This window comes from Rana temporaria, chromosome 1 (assembly GCF_905171775.1).
Source record: "Rana temporaria chromosome 1, aRanTem1.1, whole genome shotgun sequence".
NCBI classification, from domain to species: domain Eukaryota; kingdom Metazoa; phylum Chordata; class Amphibia; order Anura; family Ranidae; genus Rana; species Rana temporaria.
The window spans coordinates 316947915-316975472 of NC_053489.1; the positions used below are offsets into that span (position 1 = coordinate 316947915).

At 41.5% G+C, this 27558-nt stretch overlaps 1 protein-coding gene across 1 annotated transcript in view; it reads right to left on the reverse strand.

Annotated features, from left to right (window-relative positions):
- SLC44A1 (solute carrier family 44 member 1) overlaps positions 1–27558 on the reverse strand; it is a 211280-nt gene that overhangs the window by 138224 nt on the left and 45498 nt on the right. Inside the window, exon 2 of the mRNA XM_040359353.1 lies at positions 21692–21781. Coding sequence (XP_040215287.1) covers positions 21692–21781 — 90 coding nt within the window. The remainder of the gene's footprint in view (positions 1–21691; positions 21782–27558) is intronic.

Sequence of the window (27558 nt, forward strand, 5' to 3'; positions counted from 1 at the left end):
CGGCTGTGTGCACGCAGGGAGCAACACATGACACCATAAAGCTACATTATCAATGCTAATCCTATGCAGGTGAAAAAAAAAAAAAAAAAAAAAAAAAAAAAGGTAGAAATGTTTGATATGCATTTAAATAAACTTTTCAAGGATGCGATACCATGAGGACGTATGCCTCCTGAGCTCCACTCTTGCGGTTATCCTTTACATTCTCCCAAACTTATGGGACACCGGTTTGAGCCTCTGCACAGCCTTTACCCCCTATGCCTTGGGCATTCTCTCCATGGTCCTTCCCATGTCTACCACTAAGCTCAAGCCCCGCCTTAACACCAGCACCTTCTTCCCCTATTCCCACTCTGGCATCAATTTTGGAGACTTCTCCAGCATGTCAGAGGATGTCTGCAGCCACACAGTGGATTCAGGAGGAAGGGCAAGGCTGACATCCTGGAGATAATAACCACATGCAGGCAGGCGCTCATGGAGACGATTAACTCGACGGTCATTTTATCCATAATGACTTGAGGCAGAGGGCTTTATCTCTCACATGGAGCATGTGGTCCACTCTCATTCTACTGAACTGCAGCTTCAATGTAAGGCCCTACAAGAGAAGTTGGTGGACACCGAGAACTGGCTCTGCTGGAACAACATTTGTGTGCTAGGCATTCCGGAGCGGACAGAAGGCCCAGAGCCAGCTGAATTTGCAGAAACATTCCTTGCTACCTTACTGGGCCTTGGGGATCTCCCATTAATGCGCATTGTGGAGAGGGCACACAGACTACCACCGCTTCCTCTGATCCCAGGTTCTGCAGCCATTTCTCATCTGCCTGCTAAACTATCGGGACCGTAATAAATGAATGATTACCGGTATCTAATTATCACCACTGCCAGAACCCAAGTGGACCTTCACTATTCAGAGATCCAGCAACAACGGCGGTCCCTCACAGAGGTCTGGAAGCTTCTCCAGGACAAGGGCATCAAGTAAAGCCTTCTCTACCCCAGCCGACTTTTGCATCCTAGATGGAGAGATGACCAGGTACCTGGTTGAATAATCGTTAATCTGTCTGGGCCTCTTCCACGTCGACTCATTTTCTCTCTGGGATCTGCATTTTTGGGATGACTACATATACCACCCTCTCCATGTTGCCTGTTGGCGCCCAATTCTCTGCACGTACTTAATTATGTTCACCAGCACATCACTACAAAAGGAGTGATGCTGATTTTCCTTTATTACTACATTGCTATCGCCTTATTTTTCTGACTCAAGTTGCTTGCTTCAAAGAGGGTCCAAGTTCTTCATTGAACTCCCCCCCCCCCCCCCCCACGGAGGACTGTTCCAGATGGGATGTTAATTTTTAGGGTTCTCCCTAAGAGTGTTGGGTTAAAGTTCGCTCGTGTATATTTTTTGGAGTACACAATTGGAGGTTATTTTGTGTTAAAATGTATGTTTATTGTTGTACTCATGTCCCATATTCCATTGTATGCCACTGCATTGTAAGCTGCAATAGTATACAGTTTTGTTTCTTTTTTTCCAATAAATACACTTTAGGACAAGTTTCCAAAGAAAGGATTTTGACAGTTTAATATAAGCATCGTGAACTGCAGTGTATTATTTCCGGCTTTATAATAGAGTGCAGAAATGCTCAAGTAGCTACACAAACTCAGAGGTTTCAGCTAGTTGTCATCACTTGCTCCAAGTAACCAGTTAATACTTCTATTTGACTTTGTGAACCGGATTAGCTTCTTTATTTATAATGTGAGCCATTTCTTCTAATATATGCATCTCTAGTTTTCTCAGATAAAACTTTGATCACTGACGAGCATAATATTAAGGGCCAGTTCACACCACATGCAGTCCAGTGCATTTTTTCCTACATCAAAAATTCAGGTAAAGTAGGTTATATTGATTTCAATGGCATAGTTCTCACCAGGGCTTGCAGTTCCAGTGCCATAAAAAAAAAAAAAAAAAAAAAAGAAAAGAAAGTAGAACATGCTGCATTCTTCCTGCACTGGACTGTACTGGGGCGCTGTAAAATGCATTAATAAAATTCACTGGAATGCACCATAAACACACTGAACATTATTTAAAGGAGTTTTAAAGGAAAATATTTTTTTTTGCTGAAATGACTGGTTACAGGGTATAGAGACATAATAGTTAACGGATTCATTTTAAAAATGATTAAAAATAGATGAAAATCAATCATATAAATGTACCTGTAGTTTCAGTTTTGTTTTTGCATGTTTCCTGCTTCTCTGCTGCACAGAGCAAATACAGGGCAGTGATGGTTTGGAAAACGAAACTGATTGGTGTTGAGGGGTTTTAGACACACAGTAATCACACCTCCTTGATTAGTGACCACAGAGAGAAAGCTCCCATGACTTTTTTCATCAGGAAACAGACAACCAGGAAGTGTTCAGAACAGTGAAGGATTACAGCAAAAACGAACAATGAGGACATGAAACCAGGACTGCAGTAAGGTAAAGGAAGCTATTTAGCTAAAAAAAAAAAAAAATCCTTTAGTGTCCCTTCATTTAAGGTTAAGAGAAAAGGGGGAAGGAAAAACACTGGATTGCATAAAAAAACTCACTGGAACACATCCGGACTGCATTTCTATAGTGTGAACTGCCCTAAAACAAACTACAATTTAACGCTTTAATGTTTGTTTTTAACTCATTTGAATGAAACAGGCTGCATTAAATTTTATGGCGTTGAAATGCAAAATCTTATTACATAGACAAAAAGAAATGTATGCAGCTCGATAAAATGTAATTTAAATAAACAATGAGTTTTTGAAACCATTTATGTTGTGCAATATGTCTTGCACGTCCAATTTCTGACTAAACAAACTGAACAAGGGGTCATTTGACTTTGCAGGGCAAATGCATCACGTTACTACAACACACCATGTAATTTTCACAAGTGAAAGACCGACCTTGTTCAGCTTCACAAAAATGAACGACTGTTTAAAAGGAGACAAAATTGCAGTGTTGCAAAAGCTTCTAGCATTCTGGGAAAAAATAAATAAAAATTACTTTAAAAGCGGAATTTCACTCTCAATCAACCTTGTCTATTTTTAATCCTTATGCTGCTAGCATTAGTAAGCATATATACACTTATACCATATTTACTTTTTTTGTTTTGTTTTTATTTCTCCAGTCACTTTCTGGTTCCCAGGCCTAGGCAAATGTCATACATCTCAAGAGTCTTCAGGAGGGAAGGAGGGTTTTGGTGTGAATGGGGAGCAGGTGTGTTAAATTTGGTGTTATTGCTCTCATTCTCTCATACTGGTCACTGGAAGTTCAACATGGCACTTCATGGAAAAGAACTCTGAGGATCTGAAAAAATTATTGTTGCTCTATATAATGATGGCCTAGGCCAGGGATATGCAATTAGCGGACCTCCAGCTGTTGCAAAACTACAAGTCCCATCATGCCTCTGCCTCTGGGTGTCATGCTTGTGGCTGTCAGAGTCTTGCTATGCCTCATGGGACTTGTAGTTCTGCAACAGCTGGAGGTCCGCTAATTGAATATCCCTGGCCTAGGCTATAAGAAGATAGCACAGACACTGAAACTGAGCTGCAGCACGGTGGTCAGTGCTCAGACCATACGCCACACACTGCATTAAATTGGTCTGCATGGCTGTTGTCCCAGAAGGAAGCCTCTTCTAAAGATACACAAGAAAGCCCACAAACAGTTTGCTGAAGACAAGCAGACTAAGGACATGAATTACTGGAACCATGTCCTGTGGTCTGATGAGATCAAGATAAACGTATTAAATTCAGATGGTGTCAAGCGTGTGTGGCGGCAACCAGGTAAGGAGTACAAAGACAAGCGTGTCTTGCCTACAGTCAAGCATGGTGGTGGGAGTGTTATGGTCTGGGGCTGCATGAGTGCTGCCGGCACTGGGGAGCTACAGTTCATTGAGGGAACCATGAACACCAACATGTACCGTGACATAGTGACATAGTAAAGCAGAGCATGATCCCCTCCCTTCAGAGACTAGGCCACAGGGCAGTATTCCAACATAACGACCCTAAACACACCTCCAAAACTACCACTGCTTTGCTAAAGAAGCCGAGGATAAAAAGTGATGGACTGGCCAAGGTCTCCAGACCTAAACCCTGTTGAGCATCTGTGGGGCATAATCAAACGGAAGGTGGAGCAGTGCAAGGTCTCCAACATCCACCAGCTCCATTATGTTACAGCTGGTGTCAGACCCAAAACCAACTCTGGCACAGCAATGACAGCCATAGCTTCTGGCAGCACAGCAATAGCAGCAAACGCTTTGAAGTTAACTACGTAGGTGGCTTAGTGAGAGAGCAAATCACACCCAAACACCTATTCACCCCAGCAACGGTGCAGTTCTCACTGATCAGGTTAAAAAGATGCCATCAGGATCGAGGGGACATGCCCAATTCAAAACGAGTAATTGTCCCTCTGGTGGGCATACCCCCTACATACAGGATCTTCAGAGACAGACTTAAATTGGGCTTTAAAGTTGGGCTATAAATTGGGTGGTTTAAAACCCTCACTGGCAATATTCACTTGCACTTCCCCTATTCACATATTGCTTATGTCTTCACTCATGGCTCACCTACTATATTATATATTTAGTTGAACAGGTCCATCTCCAATTTGTCCCCCTTGGTCGCCGCAGGAGACCTCTCCTCATGGTGGCTCTGGCGTCGGAGCTGATGGGATATGTGTTTTAGGTAAGCGGCACAATGCTTGTTCCCCACACTGTACATTATTTGTATTATTTATAATGTTTTTAGTGTAAGGTTGGTCACCATGTGCCTGTGCATATTCAGCTCAACCTCTTCTATTTTGCTAATATTAATGAATGTATATTGATTAATTTTAGAATTCTCCTGACAAAACGATCCAATCACGAAACTAGTTGAGAAACTTCCCTCTTCCACGTGACCCCTATTTTCACAGTGATCTTCCCCTTCCCGGGATAATTTACTACCGGTGATCTGCATGGTTGATTTGCGTTCTCTGTATTGTGATTTATTGTTTTTGTTGTTGATGTTTTTTATATTTTCTGAATACCATGTTAATAAATTAATATTTTTATTATAATTGCTCTTTTGAGTTTACCTGCTCACCCTGTACCGCTATAGTCCTATTCCCTTCTTTTTCTTTCTTTAGCTTTTTGCTTCTGGTCTTTTGGGGTCCCTTAAGCCCCATCTCTAATGTACAACTAAGAAAAGACTTCTTGCCCTTTTGCATCAACCTAATTTTTAACAAAAGTAATTCAAACATCAGCTGTGGGTGCCGACATCACTGGACTCCAGGAAAGGTAAGTTATTAAAAGCCAGCAGCTGCAGTATGCGTTTTAGATTTTTTTTTTTTTTCGGGCGTTACACCGCTTTAAGCTTTGACAATAAAACCTAGAAGCTGGTTGGTTACTATGCACAGCTGCACCAGATTCAGCAAATCGCCCCTGTGTTCTGACTGTAAGGCCGCATACACACGGTCGATCCATCAGATGAGAATGGTCCGACGGACCGTTTTCATCGGTTCACCGCTGAAGCAGACCGATGGTCTGATGTGCGTACACACCATCAGTTCAAAAACTGATCGGATCAGAACGTGGTGATGTAAAACACACGATGTACTGAAAAAAACGAAGTTCTATGCTTTCAAGCATGCGTTGACTTGATTCTGAGCATGCGTGGGTTTTGAACCGATGCTTTTGTGTACTACCCATCGGTTTTGACAGATGGTCAGCCGTCCATCGGTTCGATTTTAAAGCAAGATCTCTAATTTTTGTCCGAAGGACAACAGACCGATGGGCCGTACACACGGTCGTTTTGGACCGATGAAACTGGACTTCAGGCCCTTTTCATTGGTTTGGACCGACCGTGTGTACGCGGCCTAAGAGATGTAGGTAAGCAGGGCACCTCCTCACCATCTATCAAACATAACCTAAAAATATTGCTTTTAAAAAGGAGGGGTGGCAGTATAGCTGCATGTGTGAACGAGCCTCAGAACCTGTTCTTTAATTTTTTATTTGATTCCTATTTCGATTACTACCATTTCCGAAAGGGAAAACTATAGATTTGCGATTTTAATTTTTGTAGTTAAGCCCCAATTCGTTGAGGCCCAGGAGTTACCAATTACAAAAAGGTATGAGGGAAACAATCTGGGTGATCTGCCTGTAGAAAACACTCAAGCATTAGCTATCCATAAGTCCTAATTCAGATGGGCATACCTATCCGTACAGGCGTACACCCCCACAAAAGGGCTGTTTTCACCCACACAAGAAGCAAAGGTGTTTCTTTCAGAGCCGTGCAGGCAGTCTGTTGCAATCAATGCAGACAAACAGGGAGGCTCCATGCAGCTGGATGTCAGTCAATAATTTTAACAGAACATCTGTACAAACCGTGTGCATGAAGACAGCCCTTCACAGGGGTGTACGGACAGATATGCCTGTGTAAAGGAGGCCTTATTGCCACAACCTGGTTGCTATAAGCAGCAGTTCTGAATGTCCTCTCTTGTAGAGGTTACATATTACACTACTTCAAAACTAGTGAAAGTTCCATCAGGAAGGTTTGCTTTCCAAAAAATGCTTAGGATTTCCATTAAATAAAGTGTTGCCTGTAAAATAAAATTCACTAGGCTAAGCAGTGGTCCAATTTTCCACAACCAGTTTTGTGTTTCCTGTGTTTCTTTTTTTGCCAATAAACATAGGAGAAAGTCAGCCCATAATACGCATTTGCAGTTATAATCAGCATGACAATTATGGGGCAGCAAGCAGAGCTTTCACATTTTGCTTCTTTTTGCTGTTTAGCATACGAGTAATTAACTTTCACTACGATATTCTTTTCATTTTGAAGCTGGCGTGTTAACATGTTTTGACAACAAAAAATACATTACAGAACTCTGCAACCCAGGTTTTGTGAAAGCTGAATAACAAACTAGTGCCTGTTCCAGAGGGGGAGCATTTTGTACATTTCACAGGGTATTGGTGTACAATTTTGTTATGGTAATAGCCAAGTGTGTAAATTACGCTATGGAAAAAAGTTCTACTTACAATGCAATTCCTTGGCTACTAGGTTTATAAATTTGTTTACATTTTATGTGCAGACATTCCATGTTTGGTCACTCAAAGAGTATGCCCTTGGGTGGAAATACAAAAGGCCAATGCTAATTACGGAGGGGCAGTGTGACATGGTTATGCAACTATATGACAATTTAAATATCCTCTCCTCAGCACCTCCTGTACAAGCATATGCACATGCATAGAAGCTGTAAAGCAGATGTATTAAAGGTGCACCTCTCATGTTTGGTCTTCTGATGCCGAGATTAGAAGAACATGCTAATTTACCCAAAATATATAGGAGTGGGGAAAAAAATATTTGATCCCCCTGCAGATTTTGTAAGTTTGCCCACTTACAAAGAAATGAAGGGTCTATAATTTTTTATCATAGGTGTATTTTAAATGCATCCAGAGACCTTACAAAGATGCTTGTACCCCTTCTCGCTCTTTTAAAGCGGTGATCCGCCCCCAACGAAAAAATGAAAAGTCAGCAGCTACACATACTGCTGACTTTTACTTTTACTTAATAGGACACTTACCTGTCGTGGAATCCAGCATTGTCGGCACCCCAGCCGATGTTTCTATCGGCTCTCAGGTGCTGCCATAGCCGGTAAGGGAAACCGGTAGTAAAGCCTTCACAGCCCATTGCCCACCGCACATGCACAAAGCTTGTTGCGCTCTCATACTGGCACGCCATTGAGGGAGGGAGGAGGGGGGCTGGACTTCTGATGTACCTTGCTGTGGAGACAAATAAGCGGAGCTTCCACTTTTGGGTGGAACTCTGCTTTAAGAACTCAGGGTATCCAGGTTAAAAAGGACTCTCTCTCTCTCTCTCTCTCTCTCTCTCTCCTCAGGAAATTAAACAAATCCTCCTACATAAGTTGTAACTGTTTATCTGCGGCGCTCTACTCTATGGCCATTCCAAGACGATAATTTATACAGCTTGTCTGAGCTGATACCAGAGGAATAAGGCAAAAAGACAGAAATTATACTCTGTGCTCTGGACAGACAAGTACACACTATAGGGGGATACACTTTGTCCATATTTCATGTCAGAGGTTCACAATGAGACATGATCTGAGATTTTCAATGAGTTTTATGCCTCATTCGAAGCAAGGCCCCTCCAACACAAAATTATTTTGCCTGGAACAAACACTCCTCATCTCTAGACTTTCCTATGCTTCTCTACAGCCAAGCAACGATTTACCTGGCATAATGGACAACCAATTCCACATTGGAAATGGGTAAAGTCTTTTCCCCAACCTCCACAGAAGGCGATTAACAGATGCCAGCCTCACGGGCTGGGGAGGAGTGTTTTATTCTCCCAAAGTACAGGAAACCTTGTTACCCAGGGAAGCAAAACTGCTTCCTGCACCACTGGACCCCCTTCCTCTAAAGGCATCCGAGGAGGGTGCAATTAGTAAATGCCATGGCAGTGACCTATAGCAATTACCATGGGGAAACCAGGAGAGCCCGACTCCCTTAAACAAAGCAAGTTTGATCATCTCCTAGACTGAAAAGCATTGCCCAACAAACTCTGCTGTTCACAGCCAGGTAGTGGACAACTGGAAGGTGGATTTCCTAATCTGTTCTCCCCCATTTGGAGCATGGGGAATGGTCCCCTTAATCCCAACATGTTCAACAACGAGTTGACCCAATTTGTGGCCAGGAACATGGACCCTCTAGCACTGGCATCCGTCTCTGGTGATCCCATGGATAGAGTTCACTGTTAATATATGCCTTCCCACCATTGTAGATTCTTTCTCAATTGCTCAGCAAAAGAAAAAAAAAAAAAAATAAGAGAGTGGTGATACTCATTGCATAAAACTGGCCCAGAATTTATAAACGATGTCACAGCAAAAAGGTACACAGACATACTCAAACTCATGGGCCTCATTCAAACAGGCCAGACCTGCTGCCAAGACAAACAAACATTCTATACAGCTACAACTTATGTATTCAGTGGCTGCTTAACATTTGTTTAATTGCAAATGGTTGTCCAAAATTAGCAAAATGTATCTTCTGGGTGCATGTAGTTGCGGCTGCTCAGCCTGTACAAAGCAATGACTAGCTGTAAATACCATGTGAATTTTATTGACCAAAGCTGCCAATTTATGTTGTTAGCCACAGCCTAAATATTTGAGCATGCATAGGAAATTTGGATTTGGAGAATCAAAATACGATTGGTGGTTGTGGGACATTGCAGAACAGTTCTTGAAGGGGCGAAACGTATGTAAAACGCATTTCCAGTTCCGATGATTTCACAGCCAGTCTGTGGGCAAGGCCTGGATATTACTGTTGTAATACCTGGCAAATCTTAACAAGGGGACTCCCTAGGGAGTAAAAAATTGTATATGTGTGATTTTAACAATAAATAATATTACGCTAGGTCAGATTTCTCAGTGTTAATGCAGATGGAGCAACTTAAGCCATGGATGCTGGTAAGTGCAAAGTCAATGCTTTTTCATCCAAGTAGAAACAGAAAATCACAAGCTGATAGACACTCATATAGCCATATGGTTATAGGGTCAAAACCCTCTGATGGGGAATCACTAGTAGGGCGGCAATGTTCATGTGTGAAGTTGCTGCAAAAAAAGTAGGAGAGCTGTAGGATTCACTGTTCAGGCATCGAGCACAAGATTGCATGAATAGTATAGCACTTTATAAAGACTGCACAATATAGGACTTTTGATTTAATTTAAAAAAAAATTTTTATTGTGGAAAGTGGTGTTAAACGGAAGCAGAAGATCCGCTAAACGTTCACTGCAATGTACGCGCTTTAGGTTTACATACGTAGTTTTTGGCATCAAAACACAACACTATATTCATTATATTAATGCATAGGGACAGCAGTGTCATTTATGTTGTTCAGTTCTAAAGGGATATTATACCTTTTATGAACAGCAGCAGCCCTATATAATGTTTTGTTGCACACAGCGCAGGTTTTTTTGTTTTTGTTTTATAAGAACATTTTATTAACATGGCCAAAAATATTAAAGGTAAGCAGTAAATTTAAAAAATTACCCAGTAGCGCAATGTGCAGCGACTTGATGTGACAATTGAAATACTCGTATAGCCAGACCTGCTTAAGCACAGATCTGTGTTGCTGGTTTTAGCTAAAAATGATTGTCGTTCTATACAAGCGGCAGGAACATTAGTAGGGTGAATTGCCGTGTACCTCACTGTTGGCAATAATCGCATATGAGCAGAGGATAAGATGTCTCCCTCCATAATATGCAATAGCTTTAAAATGTAAAAGTTCATTGGCAAGGGCCACCGTGTTCTGGCCTGATAATACAATTTTATGATGGGAGAGTAAAGAATAATTTAATATATAAATTGTGTTTTTCACTTTTTAATCTCTACTGTATGCTACACATTCTCAATTACAGGAAAATGCACAGTTTGTGAGAATGAAATGTGATGACCACACAAAACTGGAAAATATATTTGATTCGCAAATGCATCTTTACGGGAAGCTGGTTGGCTGCTTCTCTGAAGTGTTGAGCGGTGCGTTGTGGAATGAGTAGTGTGACTTGAGTCTATATGATGCTTGAAGAAAGGATTTAGCCATGCATTCCAAGTAAACACTGCTAGCCTTCTCTTTCAGACAATATCAGGAAGTTATTGATGTTGCTTGGCTTCTCTAAGGCTGTCTGTCCCTGATAAGTTGTAAAAAGGCAGAAAAGCCTTCTCCCTGCTCTTTTCATATAGCCCCAAAGGTTAATGAATGAAATAACATTATAAAGGTTTGAAAAATTATTTTTGCAAACATTTTGACAATAAATATTTTGGTGCTGTACATAGGGTCCAATGAGGGGAAAAACAACAGTGACATTTTTTAGTTACTATTGTAAATGTTTTATGCGTTGTGCCTGTAGTAGATTGCAATTGATATTTAAATCTACAAAGAGCCACGGTTAGCTTAAGGCTCAGCAGGCATATACTTAGGATATCAGAGGTCAAAAGGAAATGTTTTTCTGCGTGGATATGAAGATAAGGAGCCTGCATGCCAAAAGCTGAGAATAAGCGAGTATGTGAACTATTCCGAGTATGTTTTGAAAAGATGTAGTGCATTGTAAGGAATTTGCGGTCACCTTAGATAATGGACATTTTATATATATATATATATATATATATATATATATATATATATATATATATATATATATATATATATATATATATATATATATACACACACATACACATATATACATACACATATATACATACACACAAACACACAAACACTGCTCAAAAAAAAAATAAGAAACACTTTGAAAACATATCAGATCTCAACGGGCAAAAATCTCATGCTGGATATCTATACTGATATGGACTGGGTAACGTGTTAGGAGTGAAAGGATGGCACGTCGTTTGATGGAAATTAAAATTATCCACCTACAGAAGGCTGAATTCAAAGACACCCCGAAAATCAAAGTGAAAAAATTATGCAGCAAGCTAGTCCATTTTGCTGAAATTTCATTGCAACAACTCAAAATGGTCCTCAGTACTTTGTATGGCCCCCAAGTGCTTGTATGCATACCTGACATCAGGGCATGCTCCTAATCAGACGACGGATGGTGTCCAGGGGTATTTCCTCCCAGATCTGGACCAGGGCATCACTGAGCTCCTGAACAGACTGAGGTGCAACCTGGCGGCACCGGATGTACCGAAACATAATGTCCCAGAGGTCAGGTGAGCGTGGGGGCCATTCAATGATATCAATTTCTTCATCCTCCAGGAACTGGCTGCATGCTCTTGCCACATGAGGCGGGGCATTGTCGTGCACCAGGAGGAACCCAGGACCCACTGCACCAGCGTAGGGTCTAACAATGGGTCCAAGGATTTCATCCTGATACCTAATGGCAGTCAGGGTGCCATTGTGTAGCCTGTAGAGGTCTGTGCGTCCCTCCATGGATATGCCTCCCCAGACCATCACTCACCCACCACCAAACCGGTTATGCTAAATGATGTTATAGGCAGCATAAAGTTCTCCGTGGCTTCTCCAGACCCTTTACGTCTGTCACATATGCTCAGGGTGAAACTGCGCTCATCTGTGAAAGCACGGGGCACCAGTGGCGGACCTTCCAATACTGGTGTTCAATGAAAAATGCCAATCGAGCTCCACAGTGTCCGGCAGTGTTCACAGAGCACACTAGAGGACATCGGGCCCTCAGGCCACCCCCATGAAGTCTGTTTCTGATTGTTTGGTCAGAGACATTCACACCAGTGGCCTGCTGGAGGTCATTTTGTAGGGCTCTGGCAGTGCTCATCCTGTTCCTCCATGCACAAATGAGCAGATACCGGTCATGCTGATGAGTTAAGGACCTTCTACAGCTCTGTCCAGCTCTCCTAGAGTAACTGCCTGTCTCCTGGAATCTCCTTCATGCTCTTGAGACCTTCTGGTATTGATGTGCCATCCTGGGAGGATTTGGACTGCCTGTGCAACCTTTATAGGGTCCAAGTATTGCCTCGTGCTACCAGTAGTGACACTGACCCTAACCAAATGCAAAACTCATTGTTGGTCGTCTCATTGTTGCCCATCTAGTGCACCAGTTAATTTCAATTAACAGCAAAGCAGCCAAGACTGATTAACAACCCACTTTGTATACACCCCTCCCCCTCTGCTACTTAACTGACCAGATCAATATCCCAGGAGTTCTGATTCAAAAGTGTTCCTTTAATTTTTTTGAGCAGTGTGTGTGTGTGTGTGTGTGTGTGCGTGCGTGCGTGCGTACACACACACACACACACACACACACACACACATATATATCAAAAAAATCTCTCTTTTTACCCATGCATTATTGACCGATTGTCCACTTTGGTAGGGACATACATTTCCAAGATTAAGGCCAAGTTCATACTAGCTGAGGCAGCGGCTCACAGATTGGGGTTCGGTGCATGTCTGTTCACTGTTTCAGGTGTAAATCAGTCCAAATCTTTGGCTAAATTCGCACTTGAAAACGGACCAGAAGACTCACAGAACTCCTTCTGCAATTCAGACTGCAGACACCCTGAAGCTATTTGAACGGGCTCCATTGAGAGCCAGTCACACACTCCTGTCATGCGAATTGGATGTGGGGAAACCCGCATCAGCGAGAACCTAGCTCAACAGAATCACTGCATGCGTGCTAAAATGGAAACACCAGACTTAAATGTACATTTGGAGTACTGTGACTTTCTGTCATCTTGCAGTGATGAGGCCCTGGGTTCCGATTACAAATTATCCACATTTTATTAATTGTGTTGCAAAGCAAGCCAATGCTAATCGGAATTGGCGAGACTGTGCAACATATTTAAAACAAGGTTACAGCCGGAGTCATAAAATTCCTCCCTAATCTACTTCAAGGCCCTATTTACACTTGGGCAAATAGAAATTGTGGGCAGAATTGGCTCAATTCTGTCTGCTATTCCAAATCGTAGCAGAAAGTGTGACGAGCATTTGGGTACCATTCATTTTGAATGACATTCAAAACGCAGTGCGATTTTGCAGTGAATGTCGCACATAAAATTGCGCCTGGCTCAGGGACAACATTTGGTCCCTGAGCTCCTTTGCTGTAACAAACACACATGCTACAGCCTATTCCAGAGAATGGGCTGCACTATGCTCGACATGTGGAACCACGCAAAAATCACCCACATAAAATCTCTAGCGAAACTCAAGTTCCCACTAAAATCAGTCTGAACAGGGCCTTAAGTAGTACTGCCAAAGAGTGAAACCTGATCCTGACCACCTCTTAAATATGTATTAAAATGCATCTTTTAGAGAGTTTTCAGTAAACAATCTGTCTCAGTTTTGCAAATCATATTTGGCTGCCCAGGAGTACCTTAGCAGGTGCGCAAATAGATTGTAAACGTGGTGCAGAGGATAGCCTGTGCTCCCCTCCAAATTTCTGATATTTGAGCCATGTGCCCTCATAACACAGATGACATAATGACATGTCTGCTGGCTCCCCACTCCAATCACCCTACACTGTGCTGGGTAATGCGTTGTGAGAAGTTTGTTTCCTCAGCAGCAGCGCCTTGAGTACTAGGCTTCATCTAGACCTCCTCGTTTTCAGATCTTGTTGGTGGGGGCATGATGGGTCTGTTTGGAGCACAAGCTATACCTGATGTGTCTTAGGGGGCAAGGTTATGCGTCTTAAAGCACTGTTGGGGCGCCATCCACATCAGTTCTCCCACTGTGTATTCTGCATTGGTTCAGGAGGCATAAAGCTTGGCTTCTTTAGCTTATCCAGTGAAGGTTTTGAAACCTTTTTTTTTGTGTTACCCCTGGATTTGTTTTGGATCTTTACTACAGTGCCTTGAAAAAGTATTCATACCCCTGTAAATTTCCCACATTTTGTCATGTTACAACCAAAAACGTAAATGTATTTGTTGTGATTTTATGTGATAGACCAACACAAAAATGGCACATAATTGTGAAGTGGAAGGAAAATGATAAATGGTTTTCAATTTTTTTTTTTACAAATATCTGAAATATATGTGGCGTACATTTGTATTCAGCCCCCGTGAGTACACACTTTGTAGAACCACCTTTCACTGCCATTACAGCTGCAAGTCTTAGGTACATGTCTCTACCAGTTTTGCACATCTAGAATATTTTTTTTTTCCATTATTCTTTGCAAAATAGTTCAAGCTCTGTTAGATTGGTTGGAGAGCATCTGAACAGCAATTTTCAAGTCTTGCCACAGATTTTTAATTGGATTTAGGTCTGGACTTTGACTGGGCCAGTCTAAGGCCCGATTCACACATATGCATTTTGCAGGTTTGCACTACAGTCCATTTTAAATGGTTTCCTATGGAACACATTCTGTAGTGCAAATCTGCAAAATGCACTAAAAATGCATAGGTGTGAATCAGGCCTAACACATGAATATGCTTTGATCTAAACCATTCCATTGTAGCTTCAGCTGTATGTTTAGGGTCATTGTCCTGCTGGAAGGTGAACCTTTGCCCCAGTCTCAAGTCTTTTGCAGACTCTAACATGTTTTCTAAGATTGCCTTGTATTTGGCTACATCCATCTTCCCATCAACTCTGACCAGCTTCCATGTCCCTGCTGAAGAAAAGCATTCCCACAACATGATGCTGCCACCACCATGTTTCACAGTGGACAGTGTTGCAGGGTTTCCACAAAATATAGCATTTTACTTTTAGGCCAAAAAGGTTCAATTTTGGTCTCATCTGACCAGAATACCTTCTTCCACAGGTTTGCGGTGTTCCCCAAATGGCTTCTCGCAAACTGTAAACAGGACTTCTTATAGCTTTCTTTCAACAATGACTTTCTTCTTGCCACTCTTCCATAAAGGCCAGATTTGTAGAGTGCATGACAAATAGCTGTCCTGTGGACAGATTCTCACCTGAGCGGTGGATCTCTGCAGCTCCTCCAGATTTACCCTAAGCCTCTTGGCTGCTTCTTTGATTAATACTCTCCTTGCCCTACCTGTCCGTTTAGGTGGACAGCCATGTCTTGATAGGTTTGCAGTTGTGCCATACTCTTTCCAGTTTCAGATGATGGATTGAAAAGTGCTTTGTGAGATGTTCAAAGCTCGGGATATTTTTTTATAAAATAACCCAGCTTTAAACTTCTCCACAACTTTCTTCCTGACCCGTCTGGTGTGTCGCTTGGCCTTTATGCTTTTTGTTCACTAAGGCTCTTCAGCACACCTCTGAGGGCTTTACATAACAGCTGTATTTATACAGAGATTAAATTACACACAGGTGGACTTTATTTACCAATTAGGCAACTTCTGAAGGCAATTGATTCCACCAGATTTTAAATTAGGGGTATCAGAGTAAGGCCCCTTTCACATGTGCGGACCGTATGTCCGCATTTTCATCCATCCATTTGCGGATGAAAACGGGACATACATTGGTCCCTATGTGATTGCGGGACACCCATAATCACCCGCCTCCGCAAAGATCCGATTTTGCGGACGGAAGAAAACCCTATTTTTTCTTCCGTCTGCGGATCCGGTCGAATTAACACGGACACACGGTCCGTGTTCATCCGATCCCCCATAGGGGAGAGCGGAGAAAAGACAGGGCGGTCCCTGCACAGTGTGCGGGGACCGCCCTGTCAGCCGCCGGCTCAGCGGGGATATACGGAGCGATCCCCGCTGAGCTTACGGACACACGGAGGCAGATCATTACTGATCCGCCCCGTGTGAAAGGGCCCTAAAGGGGGCTGAATACAAATGCAGGCCACACTTCTCAGGTATTTGTAAAACATTTTGAAAACCATTTATTAATTTTCCTTCCACTTCACAATTATGTGCCACTTTGTGTTGGTCTATCACATACAATCCCAATAAAACACATTCACGTTTTTGTTTGTAACATGACAAAATGTGGGTATTAATACTTTTTCAAGGCACTGTAGATATTGCTTTTCCTCCACTTAGTCCCCTTGGATTCAGTGAACACGAGTATGTATGCAAGTGGTTATCACTTTTAATAGTGTTTTAAAGGGGTTTACGATCTGTAGTTGTCTTTTTCTATGTACCCATGGGATGTCTTCTCGGGTCAGATGACACACTAGTAGGAGTAACCATGTGGAATTTCAGCTTATGGACAGTCACCAGATGAATGTATACACCTTGCAATAAAAGCATATGTGACTCTTTAAAGCGGATGTCCGCTGAAAAAAAAAATTATTAAAAAAGCCAGCAGCTACAAATACTGCAGCTGCTGACTTTTAATATTAGGACACTTACCTGTCCTGGAGTCCAGCGCCGTCCGCAGCAGAGGACAAGCGATCGCTCATCACTCTGCTGCCCCCCCGCCATCCTCGGTGAGGGAACCAGGAAGTTAGGTGCTCCGGCTTCACTGCCCGGTTCCCTACGGCGCATGCGCGAGTCGCGCTACGCCTGCCGATTGGCTCCCGCTGTGTACTGGGAGCCGAGGTGTTCCCAGAACACAACCGGGAGGGGGGGGACGGGAGGTGACGTCATGCCCGCAGTCTGCCCGAGACTGTGTGGCTGGAAGTGGGTGCAAATACCTGTCTTTCCGATCAGCGGGAGTTCCACTTTAGGGTGGAGCTCCGCTTTAATAATAAGAGTCCTTTCACTCTGGTAAGAGCCTCGTTCACCTAAGGTGGTGGCACAACACTGGTGTTTGGAAAGGATGAAAAAGAGTCACTATAAAATGATCATCTTCCAACTTTGGCTAAAGATAAAAGACTCCTTTTTACTATCCTCATCTATTTCACCACTCACTTCATTTTTGGGTGACCCCAGACTTGCCACAGCTTACAATGATAGACCCTCTTTTTCCCTCTGGGTGAAATACAAATCTTACCACCCTAGGCAGATGAAAATGTAAATCCTTTAATTCCCTTCAGAGTGAGCATGATTTCCCATCCTCCGAACACGAGAGATACATGCAGATTAAAACTTTCTCTACATACTTTTCACTCTCCTCCTACTCCACCATCACATTATTCGAGAGGATATGTCTGTCCTCCTCCAGAGACAGGGGTATGGTCTCTAGATTATATCATTACCTTAATGACATCTCCATTTCTGACAAATCGCATCCTATGCTTCAATAGGAAGCAGAACTAAATATTAATCTCCCTCCTGACACCTGGTACTCCATGTCGGAGAACCTTCGGAAAAGTAATAGGGCAATCTCCTTTAGGGAGACCTCAATGAAGTTGTTTGCTAGATGGTACCTCACCCCATCTAAAATTCATACTTACTATCCATCAGTATCCCCTAACTGTTTTAGAGGATGCCCGGTAGAGGGCACATTGCTTTACATGTTTTGAAGCTGCCCACATTTAACTCAAATTTGGTCAGTGGCATCTGACAGATTCGAAAAAGATCCTCAAAACACAAATTCACTCACTCCCCAGATATGCCTTCTGTATGCTAAAATCCCAGATATCCCTCCCCCTGTTCCAGATTATTTCACGCTCTCTGTAGCTCAATCCAATTGACGATAGCTCTTAACTGGAGAGCAAGTGTCATGTTGTGGTCGCAGGTACTAGAGAGAATGGAGTTGTTGAAACTCTCTGAAAGAGTCTACCACACCCTCAATGACAGTCTCCATATTTTTTACACTAAATGGTCATACTGGTCACTTACATAATAATCCCACTGACACCTCCATAGGTCACCATGTTTCATCTGTTTTTGATATAGACTCATAAGGATGCCATACTGTATGCGCCTCTACTAATACTATTTTCTAGTATGTCCCCTTTTTATATGCCTTTGATATTGTTCTGTACACATTATCTCTGTTTGTATACATATCATTCTCTACAATAAAACTTTAGTTAACAAACAAAAAAATGATCATCTTCACATTGATCGCCTTGGGAATTTTATGATCTCTTTATGTTATTAACTATAGGTTTTGATCTACGGTATTTATCTCAATATGTACACACATTAGTGCAATAAATTGTATTCACCAAATCTACATATAGAATTTTGGCCTAATTGGTATTGCCAGCTGCTGTTTTTTGTAAATCCTTGTAGCGCAATTTTTCCCATTCTTAATTTTAATCTCCTTGGATTGCCTTTGAATTCTTCCTCCCCTCTATGTAGTCTCTCCACTTTACACCTAGGCTCTATTTACATGTGTGCAACTTGTCATGAACTTTGAACATCAAAGTTGCATGACAAGTCATTCCCCGTGTTTTCCAATAACAATTCATACATGTACGACTTTACAGCGACTTCAAAAGTAGTTCATGAACGATCTGACTTTCATGCAACTTGAGTGTGAATGAAGCTCTAAATAAGCTCACTGTTACTAGTGGTAGGTTAAAAAAAAGTTTAAGAACAGATGCACACGTCAAAAAGGGTTTCAAAACAAGGCACAGGGGCAACGAGCACTGTAAAAACTGTAAAAAAAAAAAAAAAGAGAAGATGTTTATAGTCCAGGCTTCAGTGATTTGCTTGCAGGCATGTAAAAGCAGCAACTCTAATGCGGATGTTTGTCTATGAGTTCAGCTTCTACCCCATAAAGCTTGCGAACCAGGCCCAGGAGATCACCAGGGTCTCTTCTATCATAAAATGCCTACATAAGGTTTTTTTTTATTATTTCGTTTTTTGGTGTTCAATTCAACTTTAAGCTCCAGACAGCAACAACATGATGGTTCAGGCAATGATTTTCCTATACTTCAGTGCTTTATGCACATTGTGCACCCTGCAGTAGGCCTTGTGCAATTGTTTGGTTTGGGCTTCAAACCTACCCTAGTTTGGATGGGGAAGGTGGGGTATTACATGTTCCTTATGTTCAATTCATTGTTTTTTATAAATCTGCAGCTTCTCAGCTATTGCACAAATTATACTAGGTGGCATTTCCCATCAAGCTATGTTCAATCGTTATACGATCTCTTCTGGGCTGGGCAGGCTACCAGTCCTAGGGATTAAAATGATTTCACATTTTTCACAAGGGACAACATTTTCCCCATTAAGCAATCCTTAGTGTTCCTTAGTGTTCCAACCCCACCTTTACACCGCACACAGAGCTCAGAGAGGTTGTCAAATCAACTGAAAGGTCCCTCCCCTGTCACCTTTTTTCTCTTAGTGTCAGAAAAACGTGTCAGAAGTGATTCATGCTAGTCTTTGGCCTTTAGGCTGCTGGACCCCAGGCTAGACCTAGGAGGACTAAAATGTTATCCGTCATGCGGTTATTAAATGTATGGAGGTGGTGTTGAGACTATAATTTCCCCCATCAGCCTTAACTAATGTATTACATACATTAAAACTGTTAATTGCTGCCTACTCTATCAATAATTCCAATAATTATCATGGGTCACTTTACCATGACCACTAACCCTGGGTTGAATAGGGCAACCTCTGACAATACAGATGACCTCTCTAGGTGGGCTGAGGTGTACTAGCTCACAGATGTATGGCAGTGGAAGGACCCCTCCAGTCTCCATCTTGCCAAGGGCAATCTCCGATTATGCCTCAATATTGCTTCAGGTAGCAAAGGGTTGTGGAGACTGTTCCTAAGCCGCATATCTGACAAAAGGAGTCAAATCACATCTCTGACAGGCTATCGCTAAATACTGGATTCCTAACTCCTGACTCACCCCAACAAGGGTGGTGTGGGATGCATACAAGGTCAATACCAGCCAACTGTAGGTGAAGTTGCGGACTGATACAGAGAGCAAGCAAATGGAAGCCCACACCCTAGAAAGGCTCTAGGGTGCGCAGACTCAAGAACCCCAAACCTACGATTCTTTACAGTGTACAGAGACACTGCCTCCACCATATTTACACCAGGAAAATAAATACATAAAAAAACTGATACACCAGATAGAAAATATTTGAGCAGGGGGAAACAAATATGACAGATTAATGGCTTTGTTTAGCAAAGGAGCAGACTGTCTCGATCAGTATGCTCCAAATTGCAAATTCAGCTATCGATATTCTGAAAGACCCTATACAGATTAATGCAGATTCAGCAAAATTAATTATCCTTGCAATGTGGACAATACTCTCCTATACCTTGGGGATACGGACACTTCCCTGCATTCAGCCCCAAGGCTGATAAAATAATAATTTGTTTCCTTCTCAGGGGTTAAAATTAACTGGGATAAATCCCTGTTATTCCCGCTTAGATCTTCACAACCAAGAAAAAACACATGAACATGCTGCTCTTCAGCCTGTTATAATGGGTTAAAATACTTTGGGATTCGAAGGCAATTCATCTGACAATCTTGAAAACAAATCTAAATCCTTGATCTACTTAAAACATGTGACCCAGAGATGTGCCTGCTGTAAATCCCTCCCATTAAACCCTGTGGGCAGTCAACCATATTAAAATGGTTTTCTTACCAACGTTTCTATGTCTTTTAGCAGGCAACCCACCCCAATACCAAAAACTTATGACAAACTTTATGGGGTTGCCCTTGTATTTGTGTGGGCTGGAAGGTACCCAAACTTGAAAGAGAAGCCCTACAACTACCCCTTTCCCTTGAATGGGCCCTTCCCAATTTCAAATTATTATTGTTGGGCAGAAGTTCTAAAGCCAAGCCTGCAGACAACCCTGAGTTGACCCTTAGGTTTATATTCAGCACTTAATAATCTGACTTTTAGAGGCAAACAACCATTATAATAAGGTATAAAGCTAGGAGGAAGTATCCCATCCAACACCATTTCTCCCCGCTTATGCCTTTCTCAGAAAATCCTACCCTTTCTCACATCAGATTGATACCGAATTCACAGGTCTGGGCCAGTCGAGAAATTGAGACCTTGAAGCATCATTTTAGATGGAAATTAATGGGATTTAAGCAATTAAAGCTTAATAATCTACCCAACAGGATGTTTTTTGGATACCTGTCATTTTCCTTGACTAGGCCTATATAGGGGAGAACACTTAAAAAAAAAAAAAAAACAGAACATGAAAGCTTATTTATAAAGATTGTGCATATGGTAGCTTTCATAATTCAAGAAATTAAGCTATAAACCTTTACATTTATTGAGATACTGTATGTATCCTTGTCTTTCAAAGTAAGACTGACAGAACAATTTAGTTGCAATTCTACCGAATCTGGAAGGCGCTAAATAAAGGTGAATGCTGTGGGGGTGTATTGTATGCCATTATGAAACTCTATAAAAAGGTTACCGGTTTAAAAAAAAAAAAAAAAAAAAAAAAAATGGAAAAAATCTACTCACCATGCCAATACAGAACAATATAAACAATAGTAGCCATGGGATGTCAGTACAACTATGCTCTTCCAGTGGCCTCCAGTCCCTCTTAGAGCTCTGAAAATAAAAGTGAAATAAAATAGAAAATCAGCATAATCTCCACAATTCATCAAACTCATCTTATTTTTATCTTAGAGTAACCAATGTTTGTTATTGTTCACCGGTCATATTAACTGTCCAAAATACTAAAGGCTGGCTGGCTGGCTGTACATACACTGTATGATTTTCCTTGGGGAAGAAAGGTCAAAGCATGGCAGAGCATTTGAGAGACAGACATGTGGGGAAAGAACAGAAATGCCTGCTAAGAGAACACAGAATTGTTTAAGTGCTGCAGATTCATCTCACTGAGACATACATAGAGACCAGGGCTGTGGAGTCGGTAGATAAATGTTTCGACTCCGACTCCTCAGTTTTATGTACTTCCGACTCAGACTCCTCTGTATTAATATGCAAATGTATTTTATACATTCCTTGAGGGAAAGAAACGCAACCTACCACAGGACTACTGGCTGGGAAGCCAACAGTCTACTGTATTGCACAGTTTAAGCAAAAGACAAACACAATGAAAACAAAGTTTTACTATTTTTTTTTTATTAATCAATCAAGTGGCTGGATAGTAGCAGCAGGCATAATCAGAAACAGGATCTTTACCAGTTCGAAAATACAAACCACATTATTTGGTTGTTTTAGAACAAAAACAAAGCTATAATGAACCAAAAACAAAATCTGTAAAACCTAGAAATGGTTTATATTAATCTTGAAATGTAGTTATAGGCTTAGCAAATGCAAATCAATTCAATGTAGAGTTCTAAGGAAGAGAATTGCCTCTGCCAGATCCTCTTTCATAGAGGCTCTTAAGTCAGACTTTATTATTTTTAGGGCTGAAAATAATCTTTCCACACTGACTTGGGTGGGTGGCATTGCAGTAACTATTCTGGCCACATCACTAACGATCTCTGGATAAACAAGGATGGCTTCCTTAACAGTAAGTTTTGATGAGCGATCATACTTTTCAACTTCTTTTAGTGCTTTATAAAACTCCTGTTGGAATTTTTTCCCACTCTCTAGTCCTGCAAAAAACATATTTATTTAATCCCTCATCAGTGAGAGGCTAGGTTACACATGGACACTGCGTTCCCTGTAAAAGCAGAACACAACACTATGGAAAGTATAAGTATTGCAGCTCCTAATTGTGCGTTGCGTGCCATATAGTGAAGCACATGAAAAGCATGCTTCTTCGCGGTCACTTAACGTGTTCGTTTTGCGGTTACGTGAGGCACTGCATGCATTGGTCTTTATTCTTACAGTAGAGAAGTCATTAATTATAACTTTTTGTGAATTGGGACATTTAAACTTGCTTTTTTTATTCCAATCTAAATTTAGTAGGAGTCGGAGCATTGTTTGCCGACTCAGACTCCAGGTACCCAAAATTTCCCCCGACTTCTCAGCCCTGATTGAGACCGTTAATGATTTCATGTTCCTTTTTTGAAAATACTTAATGTTCGATGGTTCGCTGAATGTAATTTCTTCAATACATGGACTTTCAAATACAATGCTGTGTGGGGGGGGGGGGGAAGAGAGAGGGAGATGGAGAGAGAGAGGGGGGGAGAGAGAGGGAGAGAGAGAGAGAGAGAGAGAGAGAGAGAGAGAGAGAGAGAGAGAGAGAGAGAGAGAGAGAGAGAGAGAGAGAGAGAGAGAGAGAGAGAGAGAGAGAGAGAGAGAGAGAGAGAGAGAGAGAGAGAGAGACAGCAGAATATAGCCATGACTCTTAAAGAAATGCAGGAAAGGGGTAAGGAAGTGGCCTGCACTGATTTTTAGTGCCTAAGAACATTAGTAAATCAAGACAAGGTTGCCTACCCTGTCCTAGATCCTCCAAACAGTGGCCAGAAGCATCTTGGATCATTCATATATTCAGTCATTGCTCAACCCATAAGAAAAAGACTAGGTCAAGCATCACCATTCTGAGACTTGTGTATGAACAGTATGCCAACAAGAACATTTATTTTTTGCCAAGGCAACCAATTAGAACTTGGGTTTTGTTTTCCAACTTGTACGTCACAAAAAGCTTTTGTAAGTGTCATGGTTGCCATGGTCAACAAGAAATGTTTATTACTTTTCTTTCAAAACCAAAAAGGTTCTATCAGTTCTATGCTTATGGTCATCTTTTCACCGCTCTGTAACACAATCTCACTTACTGTCCTACACAACAAGTTAAATAGAAATCTCTGCAAAGTGTCTTTATACGAAAATCAAGACAAAAAATGCCAAAAAATCTGCAATCAAGGCAGGATTCATTATTTTTTATAACCTTTTTTCGGTAAAATGTTGCCACTTCTTCTCAACTGAACAAAGCAATCCTAAATTCGGATAACAGTGAATGATATTGTAGTGCCATTTACCCAATAAAAAAACACAAGTGAGATGAGAAAAGTTTCATTTTTAATTTAGTTGCTTAATAATTCTGCACACCAATAGTTGTCTAATAATTGTGCAAAACTACATTTCTACTAAGAAAGCAATAACCTCACTTGTATTTTCTTAAATATTCAGGTTTGAAGTTTATTAACACTTTGGATTGACCAAGAGCACTGTAGTTATTCAATAATTAAATTAATCCTCAAAAATACGACTTGCCTAATTGTGCACCCATTGTATATCCATCAATCCATTCATTCATGCCAGTGGTACATGTTATCAGAAAAGGGTTAAACCGATTACTAAATGGAGACTGAATTCAGCCAGTACTTAAAAGCAATCTACTCAATTGGGTCCAATTACAGTTGTTAAATACAGGCTACCAAGGAAAAAAAAAGCCATTTAGTTTATTGGTTCTGACTATATTAGCACAGTGAAGAAAAGGGCTTCAAGGGCTTCAAGGCGGTCATTTAGATGCATCAGGCAAAACACAAGTGGAAACAGTGGAGATGTAATAAATGGTCCTAGCGCAGACTTTGATTCTGCGGCAACTAGGGTTGTCCCGATACCACTTTTTTAGGACCGAGTACAAGTACCGATACTTTTTTTCATGTAGTCGCCGATACCGAATACCGATACTTTTTTTAAATGTCATGTGACAGTTTTCAAACCACAATACAGACTAAGGATATTTTCTTTAGAATTATGAAGAACTCTAACTCAAGACATTATAAAAGAATAAAAATGAGTAAAAATGAATAAAAATGTTTTATTTGCTTGTCACGCAGTAGTAAAAAACTCAAAGAATTTTCATAGAACATGTTGATAAATACAAAAAAAGTATTCTATTTAGGTATCGGGAGCATTTGCGCGAGTACGAGTACTCCCGCAAATACTCGGTATCGGTCCCGATACCGATACTAGTATCGGTATCTGGACAACCCTAGCGGCAACCATCAATATAGTACCATGATAAAGTTTTAATAAATAAAATGCAGTTTCTATCTGGAAACATGTGACAATATGTGACTTTTTTCATAATATATTACCTTGGTTTGTCCCAATTTTTCCCCGTCGGCTTTTATAAATCCAACAGTGCATATAAAATGCAAAAAGGCTACCAGGAGGTGTTCTGTACACAGATGATGTACAGATCAACTCCTCAAAACATAATTTCCTGCTTGTGCGATTGGCTCACTGACTTTTCCAAAAGTCTACACTAAGATACAAGTCAGATTTTGGGCATCCCCTGCAACAAAAAAGTCATATTTGGTGAGATATTCCCAAAAGGAAAACACCTGTAAAAGGGATGCTGACCGTGCAATGGCTTGTATAACAGTGTAAATTTGCTGTCCCCTCAAAATAACTCAACACAGCCATTGATGTCTCAACCGCTGGCATGCCACAAGAGTGAGTATGTCCAAATTGGGCCCAAAGTGTCAATATTTTGGATGGCCACCATTATTTATTTTTTTAAAGGCTTTACAACCACTTTAACCACTTGACCACCAGGCCTATTTTGGCACTTCTCTCCTTCATGTAAAAATCACAATTTTTTTTGCTAGAAAATTTATCAGAACCCCCAAACATTATATATTTTTTTTTTTAGCAGTCACCCTAGGGAATAAAATGGCAGTCATTGCAACTTTTTTCTCGCAGGGTATTTGCGCAAAAAAAATGTAAACGCCTTTTTTGGGGAAAAAAACGGTTTCATGAATTAAAAAAATAACAAAACAGTAAAGTTAGCCCAATCTTTTTGTATAATGTAAAAGATGATGTTGGCTTAACCAGTGCATGCACACGGCCTCTACTCTTATTATCAAGATAAGGCAATCTAGGATGTCCTTTAGCCAAATTATTACCGCTCCTTCTCTTCCTCTCACACACACACACACACACACACACACACACACACACACACACACACACACACACAGGGTTCAGCCACTAGTGAAAACACCCATTGGTTCTGCTAAAGGAGGGGACATCAAGCAATATTGCTTGAATTCACTAAACCTCACCCTTTGACATTCAAATTTATGAATCCAATTGGATGGTGTGCATATAAACTGTGGCTGAATCAAGCACGTCAGGACTAGTGCTGTGTTTACGTTTTGTAACATTGTGATTCAATTTTTTCTATAATTGCACTTTTTATACTATTTTGATACTGGAATAAATTAATTTGTTTCATATCTTTTGTTTAGATCATCACTTGTTGCTAAAAGTAACCCCTTTCTAACTAGCCTCCCCCTTAGGCTATCCCCTCTCCCCATTTCCCTTTTTTATAGCTATGCAAATTGGTTACAGCAACAAAACCCAACAGGGTACACGATCAATTATAGGAATCTATACTGATTACCTACAGTATATACCAGTGGTTAGCTTGCCTTCCCTCCCCCCCCCCCCCAATTCTTCCCTTATATTTTTTACACTTTAAAAAAAGGACTGAGCCTCTTTCTGAGATTTAGTGTTTACAAATTAAAAATAAAATTATTGCTAGAAAATTACTTAGAAAATGTCTTTAAGAGCTATGGGCGGAAGTGAAGTTTTGACTCGTCTCCATACCAAGCCAGGAAGAGACTTGATCGCCTCCGCCGCTACCAACGAATCCGGTAAGCGGCGGAGGGCACCGGAGCGTGGTGGGTGGGTGGCCCCTCTCCCACTGCCGATAAAAGTGATTGTGGCAAATCCACCTCAGAGATCACCGCCCGCTTAAGAAGAGAATACCGGGGTTATGGTAGCTAGCTGCTGCCATAACAACGGTATTCCTCTTCAAAATACCGACGTACAACCATGGCGGGTGGCCCAGAAGTGGTTAACCCTCTTGGGCATGGAGTTCACCAGACCTACCCAAGTTGCCACCGGAGACCTCTTCCACTCCTCCATGACAACATCATGGAGCTGGTGGATGTTAGAGATCTTGCACTCCTCCACCTTTCGTTTGGTCTGGAGACATGCTTGGCCACTCCATCACCTTTATCCTAAGCTTTTTTAGCAAGGCAGTGGTTGTCTTGGAGGTGTTTGGGGTTATGTTGGAATACTGCCCTGCGGCCCAGTCTCCGAAGGGAGGGAATCATGCTCTACTTCAGTATGTCACAGTACATGTTGGCATTCATGGTTCCCTCAATGAACTGTAGCTTCCCAGTGCCAGCAGCACTCATGCAGCCCCAGACCATGACACTCCCACAACCAGCTTGACTGTAGGCAAGACACACTTGTCTTTGTACTCCTTATCTCGTTGCCGTCACACACGCGTGACACCATCTGAACCAAATAAGTTTATCTTGGTCTTTTCAGATCACAGGACATGACTCCAGTAATCCATGTCCTTTTCTTCAGAAAACTGTTTGCAGGCTTTTTTGTGCATCACCACAACTGTATGGTTTTGGCCACTGTGCTGCAGCTCAGTTTCAGGG